At 36.8% G+C, this 22,033-nt stretch overlaps 1 protein-coding gene across 10 annotated transcripts in view; it reads right to left on the reverse strand.

The window, feature by feature from the left end:
• The window catches only part of Rfx3 (regulatory factor X3), a 252,369-nt gene that overhangs the window by 131,101 nt on the left and 99,235 nt on the right, over positions 1-22,033 (reverse strand). For 9 of the 10 annotated variants that reach the window (XM_036208665.1, XM_036208682.1, XM_036208635.1 and 6 more), the window contains one exon: positions 5,135-5,259. In XM_036208665.1, the coding sequence (XP_036064558.1) occupies positions 5,135-5,251 (117 nt within the window). In that variant the 5' untranslated portion in view covers positions 5,252-5,259. Of the gene's footprint in view, positions 1-5,134; positions 5,260-6,571; positions 6,593-22,033 lie in introns of those variants that run through there. The other variant, XM_036208692.1, reaches the window with a different exon arrangement.

Here is a 22,033-nt window from a genome sequence, read left to right on the forward strand (position 1 = left end):
GTAGAAGTCTTCTGTTGAGTGGTATAGATGTGACAAAATTTTGTTGTGTCTTACTGTTTGGCCTTGAATTTGCTATGTAATATAGCCTGGCCTTTTACCTACTCAGCCTTTCAAGTGCTGAGAATATAGTCATGAACCACCATCTCTTGTTTTGTTAAATGTATACACACACACACAAAAAGCAATTCTATTTAAGAAGCAGTAAAATCCTATCAACACCATGCAGTCAAGTCAAAGATGTTCCCTAACTTTGGTGAAATGATTAAAGGTTTATTCATTCATTCATTCTTTCTTTCTTTCTTTCTTTCTTTCTTTTTTTCTTTATTATTTATTTGGTTTAATACCTACATTGAGGAAGACTAATCATCTGTGATACTATATTGGGCTTGCGGGTTAGAAAAGAAAGCTAAAGGTTAAGTGCAATAAAACCAGTTTGTCTTCTGCTACTCAAGTGCTAACACTCAACCAAGCATTCCTGTAAGGCCTATGCAAAAGGCCGAATGAGGTTTTGGTAGACACACAGCTAGCCAAAAGGGAAAATCAAAGTTAGTAAACATGGTAAGACTCTAAAGTATATTTCAGTGAGATGATCTCAATTTGAAGACAACAAGAACCACTAATGCATTCAAATGCTTCCTGCACCCCACCCTCATTTTACTTGTTCAGTATTACGTGTGAGGTTTTTTGAGAAAGGATATGATAAGAAAGCCTATGCTAGCCTGGAACTCACTGTGCAACCCAGACTTGCCTCAGACAAATAGTCTTGCCACATCAATTCCTTAAGGTGGGATTACATCTGGCTCCACACATTTTAAGTATGAAAAAACCCAAGGTTATCTACATTTGAACAAACTTTGAGATTTCATCTTACCCCAATCAGAATAGCCAAGATCAACAAAACATGTGACAACAATACTGGAGGGACACTGGGAAAAGGGTCCTCCTTCACAGTTCCCTCATTCACTGTTGAGGGGCCTACAAACTGGTACAGTCACTATGGAAATCATGTGGAGAATTCACAAAAAGCTAAAAATAAAACTACCATATGACCCACTTCTAATACTCCTTGGCAAACACCAAATGAACTCAACAGTCTACTCCAAAGATACTTGGTTCAGCCACGTTCATTGCTACTCTAATGACAATGGTTAGGAAATGGAAACAACTCATATGTCCTTTAACTAACAAATGGATAATGAAAAATGGCTCATCTACACTATGAAATACCATTTAGATGTAAAGAAAATTAAAATCATGAATTTTGCAGATAAATGGATGGAACTAAAAAGGTAATATGGAGTGAGGTAACCCAGACCCAGAAAGACAAATGTGGCATGTTCTTTCTCATCACAAGCTCCTAGTTACAGATCCTCAGCTGTGGGTACATATACTGGAGTAACTGCAAAACCAGGAAAGTAAAAAGGGACCATTACCAGAGTAAGGGAGTAAGGAAATGAGGAAGAAAGGAATAACAAGATACAAGGGATTTACACAAGGAAATGGAGGAAAACTGGGTATCTAATTATGAAGGGGAAGAAAATACAGAAGAAAAGGGGGAAAAGGTAAAATAACAGTAAGGATGTCTGAATAGTTATAAGGAAACATACTACAATTTACAACAACAACAAAAATATCCACAACCCTATATTTCTGAATATAAATATACATAAATACTTTAAATGAAATTTTCTCATCTGGACTGGCAACGTTCCTTCCAAGAGCCAAAGACCATCTAACAAAAACAAAAATATCAAGCATTTTTGACCAACCCTATTTTGAGCTGTTGGTAGAGTTGTCCAAGAGACCCCACAAACACTACAGGCTATTCATCTTATTGATTCTGGCCTTGGTTGCACCCCTAGAGGTAGAGGTAATCTCTATTGCTGAAGATACCACACACTTCAAACATAGGTCCCAGAGGCCCTGAGCTGGAACTGACCTGAAAGCTCCATCTCTAAAAAACTAGCTTTCATGTTACCAGAAGGCATCATGAAGCTTCCAAAGAAAGAAAGCAACTGATACTCGTACCTAGCTATGATGCCTATGGACCACAATAATTACCAGTATGGTCTGATAACCCAAAAGGTACAATAGTGCCTTGCAAAGATACAGATACTTGGGCAATAATCAAAATCTCTCTAATTGAAGTTAAGGCCCAGTCAAAAGGAGGAAAATCTTGATTAGCCAACTACCCAATGAGAGTGAAGTCATGGATGTTGGATAAGAATCTACAACCACCACTTTATTAAGCAGCATAATCCCTAACTACATTCCAAATATTTGTCTTTGTACACACAAATAAGTATAGTTACCCTTCATAAAGGAAACTTCTCTTTCCAACAGTTAGAGATCCTTATAGAAAACCACAACTAATCAAAATGCAGAATTGCAGAGCCCAGTACCAATGGATACATCTACAATATTAGAAATTATCCCAGATTGTATTGAAAATCATTTATACTTACTCTTGTAACACTATATTTTATATTGTGGTTCTTGCTTCCTCTCTCTCTCTAGAAATTAACAACAAGTTAAAATGAAAAAGATGAAAGTCAATCAAGAAAGTGTGTCAGAACAAAAATGAAAACAAAGGGAAGACTGTCATTAATAAAACTGAAAGATTTCCACAACTAAGGACCCAGGTGTTGAGAGGAGAAAGGCCCACCCAGGTTCCAGCACAATGTGTCAAAATCTACCTACTTCACCATAAGGTTACAGGAGATTGGATTTTATTCATTGTGCAAGTATTCAGAGATAAAAGCATCTCACAGGCTCCATACAGAGGCTCAGATGTCAGATGATTTTGTCGTACATATCAACCTTTATTTTAAAGATTTCTCTAACTTTTGAGGCAGAGATATGCGATCCTATTGGCAACAGGCTGAAAGGTAGTTAACAGCACTTAATGTAGGTGTTGGGAATTGAACTTGGGTCTTACAGAAGAAGTATGAGCTCTTAACTACTGAGCCATCTTTCCAGACTGTTTTAATTTTTATTTTTTCTTAGAGTATATCAGTCTCACAAACTAGAAAAAAATCCATAATTAAATTCATACAAAAGGTATGAGTTTTACAGGGAAGGAAGGTAACTCTTCATTTACACTGCTCTCAGCAGCATTTCTACGTGACAGTACAAACAATGGGTACTGCTCTACCACATTAAAATGCAAACAGTAGGCAGTGTATTTGAAATAAAAGTGCCATAGACCAGAGACAGCAGTAATGTTGATATACCAGAAGAAGGCTGCAGACATACATCCTTAGTAAAGTACTAAGACCTGGGTTCTACCATCAGTAATGTAAAAACAAAGAAAATACATACTAAAATATGGAGTAGCATGAAGAATAGGAAGAGTGTGTGTGTGTGTGTGTGTGTGTGTGTGTGTGTGTGTGTAGAGAGAGAATGAAATCATATATTGCATACCCAAATGAAGCAAGTTATAATAATGCTACATACAAAAAAGTCAAGACATAGCAAAGTAGTAAGAATAAGCTATTTTTAAATCCATGAAAGTATATATAAAAATAATAAATCTTAAGAGACAAATCTCCCTTTGAGGGATGGTCCATGCAAAAAGAGGGAGGCTAAGTTCTGCTACATTTATTTCAGTAACAAACTCACTGACTTATCTGGCTCTCTTCCCCATTACATACACTCTTTATAAACTGTAGTAAGCACTGGACAATGTATAAGTTTAATAAAAGGAAAAGCTGTCTCTGAAAACATAAAACAAAGGAAAGATGACATGAAGTGAGCACGAAGAAGGGCAGAGGGTCAGAAACAGACTGCAGGCCTGCCACCACCTCAAGAGGGTATGTTCTGAGACTATGAACCTCTGACACATTCTATACTCATTCGAAGTGCCATTTTTCCATGGATAGGACCAAAACTAAACCAAAGAGCTTACCTGTTCAGCAAGCATTTAATATTAACAGATTAGTGTTAACTCTTTAAAGTTAGAAATACAGAATAGGGCTGGGCGGTGGTGGTGCACGCCTTTAATCCCAGAACTCAGGAGGCAGAGCCAGGTGGATCTCACAAATGAATTCCAGGAAAGGCGCAAAGCTACATAGAGAAACGCTGTCTCAAAAAAACAAAACAAAACAAAAAACCAAAACAAACAAAAAAAGAAATAAAGAAATACAGAATAGTGAGTGTGCCTCAATTGGTCTTTACCTACTTTTGGAGCAAGCCCTACTTCTCTGAAGAGTATTAAATTATGAAGTTGGTAATGGTGTCAGTAATCCCAGTGGCTTTTACAGCACTATTGGTAGAAGTTCCTTTTTAGTAGTAGTGAAAAATAAAGAAAGATAGAGAGGGGAAGGGAGGAAGGGAGAGAGAGAGAGAGGGAGGGGTGATGGATGGACGGAGGGAGGAAGGAATAAATTACAAAGAAACATAAACATATCTAGTATATTGAAATATGCAAGTTCTTGCCACTATTTAGAAAAAGTGACATGCCGGTGTGCTCACAACCACATGCAGAACTGTTAACTGGCATGAACAGCAATACTTTGTCAGTATCTTTCCAAAACAAGCCAAATTCCCTAAGCATGAATAAGACCTGTACTAAGCATCTGGTGATTAATTCTTTTGCGGTTCTTTAATGGGATGAGTCAGATCTACAGACCTTTAAGATAATTTTATTTTCATTAAATAGTATTTAACAGCCAACTAGTGGCACAACAATTCCTGTAACACCACAAAGGCAAAATCCTTGCCTATAAAGTATATTATATGTCCCATTATTAAATACAACTCTCAACCGACGTAAAAAATACCATTGGTGACATTTCAATATAAAAGAGATTAGAAGTTCTAGTAAGCAGTGGGAAGAAAAGAGGAGAAAACAGGTGAACAGATCAGGAAAGTCACCTCCCTTTAAGAACTAGGAGAAGCTCTTAGAAGAGGAACATGGTCTGCATATGCATGCCATTAGGTCTATAGTCCAGCAAGGAAGGGACCTGGCACACTTGGGAAATATCAAAAAAACACTTGCTAAGCTAACCTAGAAGGGAATTGTGCCTATCTCTATTCTCCAGGAGGCAAGAATGTAAACGGCTAGTCCTCTTTGAAGTAAGCCTTGTTAGACAACATAACGCACAGCAGCACTCTGGAAGCAACAGGTCCTTACCTGCTGCTGGACTGGCACTTGCTGTACCACCTGTGTAGGCACTGCTGCTTGGCTAGCCACGGACGTCTGTAGAGTCACTGTCGACCCTGTGTCTGAACCCGTCTCTGAAGTCTGCATGATGGTCTCTGGAATAGAGGAAAACAGTTTACAATGCAAGCCTTGCAACATAAGCTGCATTGCAGTTGTTCCTAATATCAAAAACTGAGACTTTCAAACATCACACCACTGACTCCAATACACTATCACGGCAACTCATGCATGCCATTAGTCATTCTGATCAGTGTTTAACTAAATAAAAGCAATGATATAATTATTAATAAAATTAATAATGTTTACTTTTGTAAAAATCCTTATTAGTACCTCTTGACCTTCAATAAAAGAGGCAGAATGTCACTGAAAGTTATTGTCCTTAGACCCAACTGTTATAAAGTATTTCAATCCTTTAATGAACTATGATCTAAAATATTCAAGATATTCAAATCTCAGAACACAATCTAAAATAGATGACAATGTAATGTGCCATACTTTCTAGACACTTTTCGAGGCTATCAGGATAAGAATAAAGCAACAGAATATAGAATAAAGCGCTTCTAAATTTAAAAGTTTTTATTCAAACATTATATATACTGATATACTCTAAAAGGATAATGTTTTCAAATTTTCTTAGGTTTCTGCAATGATATCTTCTTTCGCTACTTACAAACTTCATAAAAAAATAAATGTGAATTTTCTGGTATGTGGATAAAGGTAGAGACACCATTTGATAGCCTATGAAAAGTAATACATTGCAGTTTAGACTAATAACAGCACAGCTGGCAGTTATGTTCCTTAAGAAAATTAAATTCTCAAGTATTCCGTTCTTTGGAGGAGAAAATTAATTCTACTCAAAATCTTTGTCACGGTGTGACCAATAGAATTCTTTTTCACAACTATCATCTAGTTCAGGTTTAGAAATGGATTTTGAAAAACAACAAATCTGTTCTTATTTAATGAAAGCAAAATCTATAGCCCAGAGAAGTTAAGAAACACAGTCAACCTGGCAAGACAAAAGCTGAGGCTCTGCTTTTCATTTTGACTAGAGTGGTTTTCTCTACAGTTTTATAGTGGTATTTCCGAAGGTGATCTGTGAATTTTCTTATTGCTTTCTTGGTCAAAGTCCTAAAGCTCCACAAATCTCATTAGATACAAAAGTCTAGAAGTAACAACTGCCACTGGTTGTTCAAGAGATGTAAAGGGCTCTTCTGGGTGTTTTTCATAAATACATTTATTCATGAATAGATTAATCCACAAAACAACCTGGCTTTCACTTTTATTTGTGGAACCTTGGCTACACTGAAGGAAGAAAGGGATGAAAGGAAAAGTCTTCAGCTAAGTGATCATTTACATAGATAGGCTAACATTCAGCTCATGGATTTTCTGGATATGTGGGAAACCAACCTGTAGAAAACTGTTGTGATTTTTCAAAAGAAGCTGAAAAAAAATCAAGATTTTTATGTGAAATATTACAAATTGTTGCTCTTTTAAATTTAACAATCATGTTAAATAAATGTGCACTGGGACTAGAATTATAACCATGGAGATGCCTAAGACTAAATGAGAATGATATCATTTACTATACAAAATACTTGTTTAATTAGGGTGATGGAAGACAATGATGCTCCAGATTTTGGGAGCCAAAGCTAGGCTACAGTGCAGTGAAAGAGTGTTTAATTATCCCTAGGTTAGATCCCAGCACTGGCCATCCCCTTCAAAATTACTTTTTTCTTAAAAGAGAAGAATACATAAATTAGGAGCCACATCTCTTCCTTTTATTTCTATTTTTTTATTCAATGACAAATTGGGAGAAAAACAGCAATCCAAAAATGAAAGGAAAAACCTTTTAGGTCTTTTGATTTATTAAGTATACACAGAGTATTGATTACATTTTGTGCTATAACAAAGGAGCTAACCGTGTATGTAAGGCTTGCTTTTGTGGAAGGAACAAGGAATGGACCATACTGGATAGCATCTACTGTGAGGGTTCTCAGTCTCACAGCTCCAGGGTAACCAGTAGATCTTTGTTAGATGTACAGATACAGAAGTCATGTGTAGTCAAGTAGTGCTACTCCTTACTCCACTCCATCCATAGAGTGTGGGTTCCCAAAGCAAAGTCTCCTGCTAATACTCCCTCCTGTTTAGCACAGAGCTAGCTGGAAGCTTTGCCAAGACTAGCTATGTGCCAATATTTTGCATTAATGAGTAAAACTATACTGTTATTCATTTTTATAGGTGAGTAGTTTAAGGCTTGGAGATGTCAAATCACTCACCCCTTACACACTACCACACACATAGGAAACAGAAAAGAATGGTTTGATGTCAGAATAAAGTTCATGCTCTCAACTTCGCAGGATACATTGGAAGCTCTGAGTTTAATAGTACACAGTACATAGGTAAATATACTGAGAATAACATAGTGGTAAAATTTTAGAATGAGGAAATCATAAAGGAAGCAAAATATGTCAATTATTCAACAAAAGTAAACTAAACAAGTGTGGAGAAATGATTGTTTTAAAATTCAAAGCTAGTGAGTAGGAGAGAAGTTTCTATTTGGCCTCCAGCTCTGTCTATACTACATCAAAACTGGCATAAGGAGCCCAATCTAGTGTACCCAAGTATCAATCAAACCCCTGCTAATTCTAATTTCTGTTCATTTGAATAGCTTTTTAAAAAATGTATGAGATTTATGTGTATGAACGCTGTGTATGTATGCCTATATATGCACCACATATGTGCTTGGTTCTCAAGGAGGTCCAAAGATTATTTTGAGTCCCCTGGAACTGGAGTTACGGATGTTTGTGGGTGCTGGGAACATCCTCGACAACAGCCAGTGCTCTCAAACCCTGGGCATTCTCTCCAAGCTTCTGACCACATGGCTTGATTCTTCTCTTATTGCACTACCTCCATTAGCCCTGGAGAAGATTCTTTCTACCAGACTCATGACTTCCACAACCAGACTTGAATGGCTCTAACTAAAATTTGGTCTATCATTTACTAAGTCTTTTCCTGATGCTAGAAACCAGTCTAACTGCACTAACAATTGCTAGTTTAATTCTCAAAGGAAGTCCATTATGCAGATGTTATCCTTGTCTAACAAGTGTGGAAACTGAAACATGGATGAAGTTTAAAAATTTTTAAAAACACGCAGCCAGAAAGAGGAAGAATCTGAATTCATTCTACATCTGTCTAGCTTAAAAATCTATACTTATAACCACTGGGTGTACTGTAATGCAGACTCATGACCTTATAGCTTCCAAACAAAGCTGGACAGTAATTTGAGGTTCATTATGTTTTCAAAAGTACATATTTTTTTTCCAGAACCACTTTATGTTCACTAAATCTGAAGTATAATCCTCTAATTAAAGTTTGATAAATAGAGTATTTCAACCTACTAACATACTAAAAATATTCTGGGGAATACCCAACATTGTACAAAGTAAAGTTCATCCCAGGAGGGCAATGTCCAGAGCCTGCCACCTTAGGGAGCTGAACAACAGTTGGGTGCTTATAATGTATTCTCATTCACCAGCAGAAGTTTCTGAGGCTTTGTTTATGTCTAGGAGTAATTTGGTTAGTTTTGTCCCTTCAGTGCCTGTTAAGTGATATTTGTTTATCAATCACAAGTGTAGTCACATTAATCTATTTTGATAAGCTAAATAACCCCCTGCAGTTTGCCTCTGATGTGGCCCACATGTAAATGAGTTGTATATTCTTACAGGAGAGACTGCACAATTTCCGTCTAGTCATCCTTGCCTAATGTGGCTGTCAGGTGTGTCATGAGCAACAGATGCTTGTTTGACAAAGGACCTTTTTATTCTGGCTAATTAAGCAGTTGGACACACCCGCCTGCTAAGGGTTCTGCTTTGTACAGCCAGCTCTGGATGAGTCATGAGAATCCAAGGCTAAATAGGCCACATTTTGAAAGAAGGCTAATTAGTCCCTAGGAGGAGGAGAAGAATATTGCAAAACCCAGCTGCTGAATGCAACAAATTAGCATTTCTTCAACCTGATGGGCAAACCTAGGCAAATCAAGTATGTTTGGAACAAACATGCCTTCTTGCAAGTTTCAAAGCATCTAAATGTTCTGTAGGGGACTTCCTGGAAATTATTTAATGCACTCAAATTCCCAGTTGGATTCCTTTCATCACATACAATGTACATGCCAAATTAATTGGTTTAATATCTGACGTAGTCAATCACTTATCAAGCAGAACTTTATAAGCTTATAACTGGCTGTGTCTATCTGATGCTTGCTGGGGTCTTCCCAAAATACTTTCTTTCCCACAAAGAAGCCTGAGTTTTAGTTTTCTAAGTGAAGAATGTGATAAAGATCTACAGTTTTTCAAATTGCTTCTTCTTTTACCTTATCATAGAAAGACCAAGATGCTAATTCTACTTCTTGCTTAAACCAAATTAACCAAAATTATGACGATAGTTACTTTATGATCAAAATAAATTATATCTAACTATGACTGTACTCAATATAAATTATAAGAATTTTAGAAGCCTGATGCAACACATCATAGAAATGCTATTTCATAATTTTAAAATATTATTTTTAAACTAGTAATTTGACATTAGTATATTTTTACATGAAGAAAGAACCAAAACTATTATAAAGGTTCTGAAACATAAACATTTCATTACTAATACTCAAGTTCAGTTAAACCTCCATTAACTCCTCCATTAACTAAAATTATGGGTATAGTGAGGCTGGAGAAATTGCTCAGTGGTTAAGAATATTTAGTGCTTTTTCAGAGGACCAGACTTTGGTTCCCAGCACCCACACTGTTCAGTTCACAATTCCCTTTAACTGCTCCAAGGGATCCTTCAACACCTTTTTCTGCCCCACCCCCACTGCACCCAGAGAAAGAAAGGGAGATAGAGAGAAAGAAAGACAGGGTGGGGGGAAGAGATACATGCTGTGGATATCACTCTGTATAAATAAAATGCTGATTGGCCAGTAGCCAGGCAGGAAGTATAGGCGGGACAAGCAAAGAAGAGAATTCTGGGAAGTGGAAGGCTGGGGCAGAGAGACACGGCCAGCTGCCGCCATGACAAGAAAGATGTAAGGTACTGGTAAACTACGAGCCATGTGGCAACTTATAGATGAATAGAAATGGGTTAATTTAAGATAGAAGAAACAGATAACAAGAAGCCTGCCACGGCCATACAGTTTGTAAGCAATATAAGTTTCTGTGTGCTTTCTTGGTTGGGTCTGAGCGACTGTGGGACTGGCAGGTAAGAGAGATTTGTCCTGACTGGGCCAGGCAGGAAACTCTAACTACAAATGGCACCCAACGTGTTGGCAAGAGTTTCCACCTAAAACCTGAGAAAAAAGATTCTAAAACGGAGCTAAAAACAGCTTCCTAGTTGTCTCTCTCAAGTTAGCGGCAACCTGCCAGTTTGAGCTACTATGGCGGGTTCCTGGCGTGTGCGTCTGACCTGTACTGCGGCGGGAATGAGGAATCTACAAGCAGTACTTTACTCTGCTGCGTGTTAGATTTAGCCTTTGCTAGTTAAAAAAAAAAAAAGGTTTCTGGGCTATGCACTTCTTTGATAGAACTGCTTCTGATAGTTGATGGTACACATGGCTCCAGACCCAGAGCTGGCAGTAAACTGTACCATCGCCATGTTGGAAAGCTGAGGTGGGCGGAGTCAGCAGCCACAGCGGTGTTTCAGTCTTACAAAGATGGATATTACACAGAGAATCTGGTTTGTCTTGTCTTTGGGATTTTTAACTACAAAAAAAAGATTTGATTCTAAAAGCTGTTGAGTTAAACAAATATGTAAATTTTAAAGGTAACTTGACTTCAAAATTTGGATATAAGGATATGTTGCTTTGGAAAAGAGTCTCTGCTTTTGTTTCCACAGAAAACCAGAGGCTGTGGATTTGTTCCAGGTTAAGATACATCAGGTTTGATCAGCCAAGACCACCTGAAAGGTCTCCGATGACACAATGGCCCAGATGATCCAACATCCAGAATGGTTTTAAGACAACTGGCTCAGAGGTTTACCCTCACAGACTACTCCATAATCCTAAAATTTTCTTTGTGTCACCATAAGATACAGCGCCCCCCTCCAGCAGGAAATAGTAAGAAAAACTACGCCCAATTTCCCAAAATTACCAAGCTGGCTTTGAAGATGGAATTGGCTCACTCCTTCTCTAAACCCAGACATATTGACAAAAAAAAAAAAAAAAGGTTAAGAGATTCGAGATTCTTATGTCCCAAATCAGAAAAGCCCTCTGATGTGGGACAGAGAAAAACCAATATTTTTATTTAAATCAGGTTCATTATAAATGTGATCTCTCTCTAAAAAAAAAGGGGGGGGATATGATATAGATATAATAGGATAAAAGGGGAGATTAATGAACTTACTTTTAAAGAACAACAATTTGTTTAAAATGTTTTACATTGGTATAGATTTTAGTCTATTGATACAAACTTAAAGTTAATTTTGTTATACTGTGTGCATATTTCTACTCTTGTTTAAGGTATTATGTTTATATAGCTCATTTAAAATTGTAATGGATAATTAAAAATAGATTAATAACTGGTCATCTATGATAATCATACTCATAGCCATGTTAGTTAAGTCTTCTAGGTATACACAGAGATATTTCAGATAGACAGGTAATCTTCAAACATTTCAAAGGTCTACAGAATATGGCATTTAAAATATTTTTAAAATTTAGACTTTCTGGACAGTAAGACATGTCTGCTCCTGGCAGCACCGATTTACTTCAGAGAGGAGGATGGGCATTGAAGACACTTCATATGGAGTTTATCTTCACCTTGGCAAAAATAGCCATTTGGGCAAGAAACTGTTCTTGCCTGGACTGCTCGATCAACTGGACATGCAGGACCCATAGAAAGGTGACCACTGAACTTTGCTTGACAAAATGGTCCTTCAGGTTCCTGCTTTGCAGAGGAAGCTGCCAGAAATTCTACAGGACACTGAGAGAAGTGACTGAGAGACTCTAGCCCTGTGGGCTGAAGACAAATGTCCCAACTTTACAAAGGAACATTAGGTGACTGTCCAGGCTGCCAGCTGTCTCTGTCAACCCTGCAAGACTCCTGAAAGTTGCTTGCATCCTTCTCCCATTTCTCAGGTAATATTATATCCTTCTGAGGTCTTTGATGTGGTTGAAGGCTAGATAGTTATAATTTCCTCAGTTATGATAAAAGGTAAGTTAGATATAAAACCTTAAACTCACAAATGTAAGATAGATAGGATATATTCTTAAATATTGTAACTATAATTCTTGCTTGATAATTGTTTTGTTATCTGTAATTGTACTATGTTAAAGTTAATCTTCCTTTTTTAACAAAAAAGAAAAGGGGAAGTGCTGTGGATATCACTCTGTATAAATAAAATGCTGATTGGCCAGTAGCCAGGCAGGAAGTATAGGCAGGACAAGCAAAGAAGAGAATTCTGGGAAGTGGAAGGCTGGGGCAGAGAGACACGGCCAGCTGCCACCATGACAAGAAAGATGTAAGGTACTGGTAAACTACGAGCCATGTGGCAACTTATAGATGAATAGAAATGGGTTAATTTAAGATAGAAGAAACAGATAACAAGAAGCCTGCCACGGCCATACAGTTTGTAAGCAATATAAGTTTCTGTGTGCTTTCTTGGTTGGGTCTGAGCGACTGTGGGACTGGCAGGTAAGAGAGATTTGTCCTGACTGGGCCAGGCAGGAAACTCTAACTACAGATACACTTGAATAAAAATAAAAATTTTAAAAACATAAAATTAGGGAAATAAAGTGAGATTGTTTTTACAGAAAAATATTAACATTTACATTCCTGAACAGAAAATGAGTGTAAATATCTATATTGATTACTTTGGAGTTGTCTATTAAAAGATTATTTAAACTTTTAATTTTCAAAAAGGCTTAACACAAAATAATAGGAATATTTGAACTGGTCTATGTATACACACTGAATATGCATTAAATGATTACATAATTTTTTAAACCTTAACAAAATATACTGAGCATATTATTTTACCTACACAGACAAAACAAAAGACTTAATTTTTCACTTCTCTGCACAAGAAAAAAGTAACTGGAGAAATTATTTACTGCAGCCATAGCCAAAATCTTCTCTTTTAAAAAAACAGATTTCTAGGGAAAGTTTATGCATTGCAAAATGCAATCTTATCACATCAACAGATAATATAATTGAGGGATGTAAGAAGAAAATTCATTGACTTTCTATATGATGAGAGCCCTGTTTCTTCATTTAAGTTTCATGGTGTGATTCTTGGGAGTGTGTACAGTAAATCTTTTCTGCTAATTTCATCCTCAGAAAAGGTGATAGAATGATAATAGTGTAGACTGTTCTGTAGTCAGATTTCTGTGATAGTCAATGACAGTGATTAGTGCTGGAGATGATTAATCAGCACACTTGTAGCATACACAGGTTGCCTGGGTAACTTTTTTCACTTTAACAAAGGCTTTCGTTTACCTAATTCTTCCTATGACTCAGAATAGATTATAAAAGATTGTTTCTTCTTCCAAACTGAAATACAAAAAAAAAATCTGTGAACAGTTTTTATCTTAAAGGACAAACTAAGAAGTAACATGAAACCATCCATTAACATTAAACCGAAGTGATGAAATGATATGAAAATTATTTTGTCATTTGTTTTGCTCCTGGATATTAAGAGAAGCCGTCATCAGTCAGAGGTGCCATTCCAGCTTTTCTTCTCACTTGTATTGACGAATTAATAGTCTGATCAGTCTTGTCTAGACGACAGAGGCCGAATAACAACACAAAAAATACAGTGTCCAGCTAACAGTGTGGGGGCGGGAGAGGAAAGCTGGAAACCAAATAAATAAACTCTCCAAGGATGCCAACTCTATTCTTGTCTCTGGAAACAAAATATCAAAATATACAGAGATTCCTACAAAATTTATATATTATTTTATATAATTATTTTATATAATTATATATATACAAAGTAATATATTTTCCCTATTGATCAGCCCAATCTTCAGAATCACCTGAATCCATCAAATTAATAATATCTCTTACAATTCAAAAGAAAATGAACACTGATTATTTTACCACAAATTCATAGTCACTATTATTTCAAACATTAGGACAAATGCCTATGTTTGTCACTAATGGCACAGGTGACTTGTTTGTATTTAATTCTAATTCTGTTCACGAAATATATACCTAGTTACAGTACAGGGAAATTAAGTCTAAAGAGATTAAATGTGTTTAATTATTTAATGATTATTAATAGCACAGAACAAATAGGATTCAAGTAAAAGGCTATCTCAATTTGATAATAATGGCCAGTCAAAATTTGGAGCCCTAAAAGAAAGAACCACAGATTTGAGCACATAAACATAGCACAAAATTGAATATATATATCATGCTTCATGGATACAATCAATACAGTGTTTTATAATTTCTCCAAGGCTTTAATGTTTGTATTTAGGAAAGCGCATCAAGGCTGTCTTGGGACCCTAGAACAATATAGGCTGTTGCCATTGCTCTAAGTTGTCCCCCTACCCAGAATTTGAAAGTATGTCTTGATTGCTGAAGACACTACACATTTTGGTCACAGGATTTGGTGAAATCGAGGTGCTACTGAACTGGAAGCTTCCCCTCTGTTGGCCAGATTTCAAAGTACTGGAAGGTACTATGCTGGCTATTCTAAGAGAAAAATCATTAGCACTTCACCTAGCTGTGAACCCCAGGAGTTACAGGAAGGACAGTGTGGAAAGATATGCCCAAGGGGCTAACGTAGAAGGAACATTATAGGGCTGACCAACACTTTCCTGCAGAGGCCCACTCTACAGAAAAACATGCATGCCTGATGTTATAAATTTGGTCCACTTGTCTGTGACCTGAAAGGGTGATCTACTAAAATTCTGTTAAATGGACATAGTGTCAAACTGCCATTTAAATTCCTCTCTATGCCCATAGATTTAGAAGGTATCAGACCTCAGACCTCACCAGAGATGCTTCTTTGTGCAATGGATGACAGTCAACACAAAAACTCACAACTGGTCCGAGTGCAAACACTAAGTGTCTTTGGAATACTCAGCTAAACTGTGGCTATTACATTACTTTCCCAAAGGATGAGGGGCCATGGTAGAAGGAGGTGATCCATGGGTTAGGAATAACCAGAGCAAAACAGTGTCTTCTTGACAGGACAGGAATGTTGCACTCATGAACTCACAGCTGTATGGACACCTGCAGAGGACATGTACACATATAATCAAGCCAGTCAACATTCTAATATGGTGGCGGGGTTTATATTTCTTCTGTGTAGCCAAGGAGCTGCTGACAGTTGAAGGCTGCTGAGGGAAAGAACATCAGCTTTATGTGCATGTGTGGCTGCCAGAAGGTTGACAATGTTCCAGTAGAGGGCCCCCCACCCACGAGTATATGGGCTGCACAAATACACTAAGTCGTTAACTTTTCAAAAGAAAGGGAAGAAAGGATTGACATTAGGAGGGCTGGGCAGCAGATCTTGGAGAATTTAGAGTTTGGGGAACAGCAAATATGATCTAAATACAGTGCAAAAACTAAACATATTTTTTAAATATATAATCTTTAAAAATTTGTTTAAAAAATACTAGTCTGAATTTGGAGGGGGGCACATCTTGGGTTCTATACTGCATAACCATTGATCCCTTATACTTGCATTAATCAATGACAGGAAGGAAAGAAACTGAGTAGCTCAACTGTCAAAAAACAAAAGTTCTAACATCCCAGAAATAGATTATTGAAGCAGGTAAGGCCAAATGAAGCACTGGGCCATGCCTTAAGCAAACAATGAGCTGTGACACACAAAACAAGCCAGGGGAAACCTGACCCATAAGCCCCAAACCAAAAAATGATGACATGTAACTCAAGGCCAACCAAGAAACACCACAGCAGCTAGAAGCAAAAGCCCACTAACAGCCCCACATATATACCTCAGCCTTTTGTTTAATAAACAGGCTTGCTTACAACCTCTCAGAGTCCAACCTGCCTCAGCGTCCTCCCACCCACTGCCCTTGGGTATCAGGGCCAGCGAGAACCCAGCCACAAGGCCAGCAACAGATTATGACAAAGATATATAAAAGATAACACAGATAGACACAGTACCATAGGCATAAATATCAGTTTCTCAATTAGTAGATAATCCCATAATACAATTTTTTCAGATACACAATGACAAGCTTAAGGAAAACATCTTCAGGCATATACTATAAATGTTCATGGTAGAGGACAATGTTATTGGAACTTCCAAGAGACCAATGAATATACTTGGAGTAGTTTTTAAGCTAGACCTAGAATTGCTGGTGAAAGCAACATGAGTTGAACATGAGATGGTAGCACATGTCCAAACCCAATGTTTGAGAGGTTGAGGCAAGAAAATCAGGTGTTCAAGGTCATCCTTGGCTCTACAGAGTGAGTTCTAGGTCACCTAGACTATAGGAAACACATGTATCAAAACAAAGAGGAACATAGACCCTAGAAACCTACCTCAACATGGACCAATGAACCTACCACACTACCGAACAATGAACTCACCTTAGAGTGAACAATGAACGCATCTCAACAATGGAACAATGTAAAATAGTTTTTCATAAATTCTGTAATCCAACACAGCTTTTCACATCAGGAAAATACCTATTAATTTAGTGATTCTTATCTGTTCAGTTCCTGGTCAAGAGTTCTGCCTCTGTCTTTTTTACTGCTAAGTAACTCAAATCTCTCCAACACTTCTTAAGAAGTACTCTAAATGCTTTTAATAGACTATGGTATTTTTTTTAAATATTGCCAGATGCCAGGAATAGTAGTGTATACCTGCAATCTGAGGACCTGGCTAAGACAGGAGAACCTCAAATTTTGGGCCAGTTAGAGCTACACAGTATATAATAAACTAGCCTGAGATCGTATTTCAACACACAATCTCTGAAGAGAATCTCTAGATTCACTCTTGCTAGTTGCATAATCACTACCATTTTGTGCTGAAGGAAGGAAATCTACACTAATATACACTTTCAAATATGAATTAACCCCTTTTATGATATTGCTCAAACCTAATGTCCAAACAAGAATTAAAACCTGCAATTCATGTCTGATCCCATTGATAACAACTGATGAGAACAAAAATGTCTCTAACAAAGTTCTGGATTGCGATCCTGGAAGACACATATCAAAGTTTGTAGTTCACCAAGAAAGTGGTTTCTTATCTGTTTTTGTAGTGCTGGGGATCACAACCAGGACTTCATGTATTCAAGGCAAAAGTCCCCAGCCCTCAAGTATCTCATTTCAAAACAGGTATGGGTATCAGGTGTGCATTCTTCCTACAAACTCTACACACTGTATGTGGTTTATTCCCACACACAACAAGGATCCATCCTATTTCGTGTTTTGGGTTGAAGACCAAGAACATGCTTGCCAAGTAGGGCATCCCTATCTTAGGATGGCAACAAAGGAAAGGCAAACAGAAGTGGTTCAGAGACTTAAAGAACCACTGGAAAATTAAGCCTATAGTACTCTCCCTAAACAGGAAGACTGCAGTTGCCTTGTAAAGGGACTATAAAGCAAGAACAGGAATTCTTAGTTTTCTTCACACCCCAATGACAATTTCCCTCTTTAAATGTTCTTGCCCACACAAGAATTTTCCCCATCTCTTTTTCTTTTTATAAAGAAGAGAACAGACTCTTTTTAAAATTCCTAACTATTCTAATGACAGGCTCAAAGGAATCAACACCATCTAAAAAAGGAAAGGAATACTGTATAATAACAGTGCTAATCATGGGAACAATATCTCCCATTTTAAATGTACAGTATCTTAAAGAACTGAATTCTCATCACTGACATTTTTGGCAAAAAAAAAAAAAAGTGAACATGAGTGGGTGGAGTAGGTGGACCCCCCCAAAAAAACCCTCTCTATTTCTCATAGATACACACACAAAGAGACGCACGCACTCATGCACACACATGTATACTAAAACATTTGCTGCAAAACATAATGCTAGTAATCAAACAAAACATCTCATTACAGAAATGTACTTGGAATACACTGAAGTATTTAGCCAACTCAAAATATCATTTATATATTTAATGTCTAAATAGATATTTAAATATAGATAGAAAACATTTAAATAAGCAAATTTGTAATAATTGCAGTTATTCTATTCTCACAAAGCTAACATTTGGAGGACTGGCAACATTCTATATAGCTGAACTTACAACTTAGTCTAAAGCATTTTCTTTGCTTCAAAACAGTAATTTCTTTTAAAACTCCTTTTTAGATAGTACTACAACAAGAAGTGATTTCTTATGTCATTTTATAAATGTTTAATATCAATAACAGTAATAAGTGGATATAAAAACCCACTCAATTCTTCATGATTGACAAAATTTCATGTTAGACAACACTTTAAATAAGAATGAAAATCCACACAAATGAGTTTCATCTCTCTCTCTCTTCTCACTAAACTTTGCAGGTCTTTTGTGGAGAGTACCATTAAGGGGATAGAATTCTTCAGCCTTTATAAATACCTTAATAATTAGCTATTCTTAACCCAATAATTCTTTTCCTAACCAAATTTGTCCACAAGAGTTCCCTAAAGTCATCATCTACATTTATGTAGATTCTACTGGATACCTGGGTATTTGGTTTCTAGTCACTCTCAGAGAACCCTTGTTTCCACAGATGTTAAGAGAAACATCTTATTCTACAAATTATATTGCTTTTCTTACCTTTCAGTCTGGATTAATAACAACCTCTTATCTCTCAAAAAGTTCTTTCATGACATTCTATATTTCTGCTTTTATCCCAATCTGCCTGTCCAATACTCGGTTGTAAAGGATTCAGCCATTTGTATCAACTGTATGTAATTAAATCCCCTATAAATAAGCATAGTCAATAATTCTACTGAATTGTTGTTCCAGATTTTCAACTACCTGTTGAATTGTTTTTAAAAGCATATTGTTATTACAAGTCTAAATCTTAATATTTAATCATTAAGAAAAGCTTAAATTTTCATCATGCTAATTAAATTGCTGCCAATAACTGCTCTTACAGGATGTGGAAGTTATAGTCTGTTCTCAATGAGTTCAAGATCAACTGATCCCTTCAGACAAGACTGACTACCTTGACATCTAGTTCCCTTGATATCTCTATATGTACCTTACAAAGAGAGACTTCTTTTCTCATATCCCCTGGCTTTAATCACCTAACTACTCCAATAGTGATTTAGCTCTTTTAGCCCTCAAATCTGTTTTTAGATCTCCATCCCACCACACAGATCCTTGGAATTCTACTCTGAGGATAAAGTGCAAACTTCCTACCAAGAATTCAGAGACACCTTAGAACGCGGCTTCAGTTTACACATCCACTCTAGCTAGCTACATGGGGTTCCCTCAGTGCCACAACAGTTCATTCCACTTCAAATATTGCTTTCCGCCTCACTTCTCTCATCTTCAACTTTGAGGGCTAGAATAAATTCTACTTCCTTAATGCTTCCCAAAGAACTATCATCACTCTTGCCCCGTCTTAACAAGTCTGTGCCTGTTGTCCTCCCAGGAGTTCCTGTAGCAATGTGGCATTATTCTACATGTAACAGTCATTATATTGTTTTACAGTGTACATCATTCATCTTGACATGAAAAGAATAAACTGCATGAGCACATGGACTATGATTACCTCATCATCCACAAATATGCCACAATGCCTAACACACCCAGGATATTAAATGTATTGAATACAAATATGACTCTCCAAAGACTGTGAGTTTAAGACCCCAGTAAAACAGTTCTATGCTCTTCAGAAGTATTTAATACTTACAATTCTGTAAAAGTATAATTGTCTGCTCTAGCCATCTGCAATAGTGGCATTCATTAAGATTGTATTTTTATTTTTAATGTGACTCAATTTCAATTGCTATTACTATTCAATTGTATAAATTATTATAACTACCTTTTAAGCTTCAAAAGACTTTGTATCTAATTTTTAAAATAAAGAAACAGGATTAAATAAATTTAAATGAGCAAATCAAATTTTTTGCTACTGCTCTGAACATTCTAACATATCACTTATTGTTTTAAAAGTAAAATGGTTCACTGAATTGCAGTTTCAGAACTAGTGCTCTACCTATGTCATCTTAGAACAGGTGGACCTGTTATACTTCCTTTATTAGACAGACACAGATCCTTGATTTTCATAGTGGAAAGGCTAAGAATAAGTAATTAGCCTAATAGCAATTGTCTGACTTCAGCACTAATTGATGACTTGAAATTTATTTGAGTTTAGCAATAGTTTATTCTCCTACGTTTTCTTAGTAAGTACTGAAACTTTCTACTGAAGAAGGTATTCCAGGAAGACTCAAGTTACTAGTCAGTTAACACTTTATCTAAAGAATTTAAATAAATGACAGAAAAAGAATTTAAGTATATTATTTTCATATTTCTGGGAATTCTGTGAGGAATATACAGTTATTATTCCCCTTTTTCTATGGATGAAAAAAAGCACACGGTGTTTAAATAATCCTATCGGCACCAAGGCTGTATGACTAGGAAAGAAGAGAGTAAGTATGTAATGTGATATATGATCCCTAAGGTCTGAGAGAGGCATTGTCTTGCTTTCCTTTTTAATAGCCTAGCCATATGTAGTACTAGGCTCAGTATATGACACTGTAAATGCTTAACAGATCTACTATTATGTCATCCTGCATTATAGTAATTGCATCTGCTGTGAGTTTTTGACCCAGTTAATAATCTTTCATGATATATTATCCTCTTAAAGTCTTCATTTCTATTCCAGCAGCTCACAGCACTTAACACAGTGGTTATCTATTCTTTTCTGTATATCTCAACTAAGACTAATAAAAATAACTAAATCCGGGGCTAGACAAAGGAGTCCAGTAGTAAGCCTTGATCACCAGGACTGCCCCCCCCGCCAAACACACACACACACACACACACACACACACACACACACACACACACACACAAACACACACCACACACAGGCTTAATTGTGTGGCTACCATAATCTTCTGCTAGGGCACTAATCCAAATAAACTTGGAATTTGAATCAAGGCTTGGGGGAATATATTTCTTCCTGAAATCTCAGCACTGAGCTCTCAGGTGCCCACTTCAATTCTTCTAATGGAAGAACACTGCAGTTTCTTAGGTGCCAAAAGAAAGAAGAGTCTCAGTTAGTCTTCAGCATAGGCACCATAGTCTGTAGCTCCCTTTCTACTTAGTAACAAACTGCCTCCCTACAAGTGCCACAGAAATATAGTTAAATATACAAAATCAAATGGCATTGCAATTAAAGGTAATAATTGAGAAGCCTTAAGGACAGAAACCAATAAATAATTAATAAATAAATAAAGTTGTGTTTAGAATATCTAGCTGCATTGCAATGCCACAATGAGGTCCTCTAATCCAATTTCGTCTCTGCTCCTACTTGAGCACAAGGCCATCTTTTCTTGTCGTATACCAAGAACTTGTTGCACAACTTGCTATATTCATTCACTTGTTCAAATGCTCAAATAGAACATAGTCACTGTAGTGGTAAGACATGGGAGTGTACAAAGAAACTTTTGGTTCTCATCTAGGCCTTTTTAACTTCTTTAGGCTAGCAAACAGTTCACGGTAGCTATGTCTCGTACACTGATCAACACACAAATACACAGACACAGACACAGAACTTTGACAGGGTTCAAATTGTAGTTACAGGATATCGCTGAGGTAAAAAGACAAATCAAACAAACATACAAAAACAGAACAACAACAAAAAACCTCTTATTCCAAAGACAGGAATGGCCTACCATAAGGGCCTGGTACTGTGCCACACACCCAGTCTCTTCCCATGCCAGGCAGA

This window comes from Onychomys torridus, chromosome 1, assembly GCF_903995425.1.
Source record: "Onychomys torridus chromosome 1, mOncTor1.1, whole genome shotgun sequence".
Taxonomy (NCBI): Eukaryota; Metazoa; Chordata; class Mammalia; order Rodentia; family Cricetidae; genus Onychomys; species Onychomys torridus.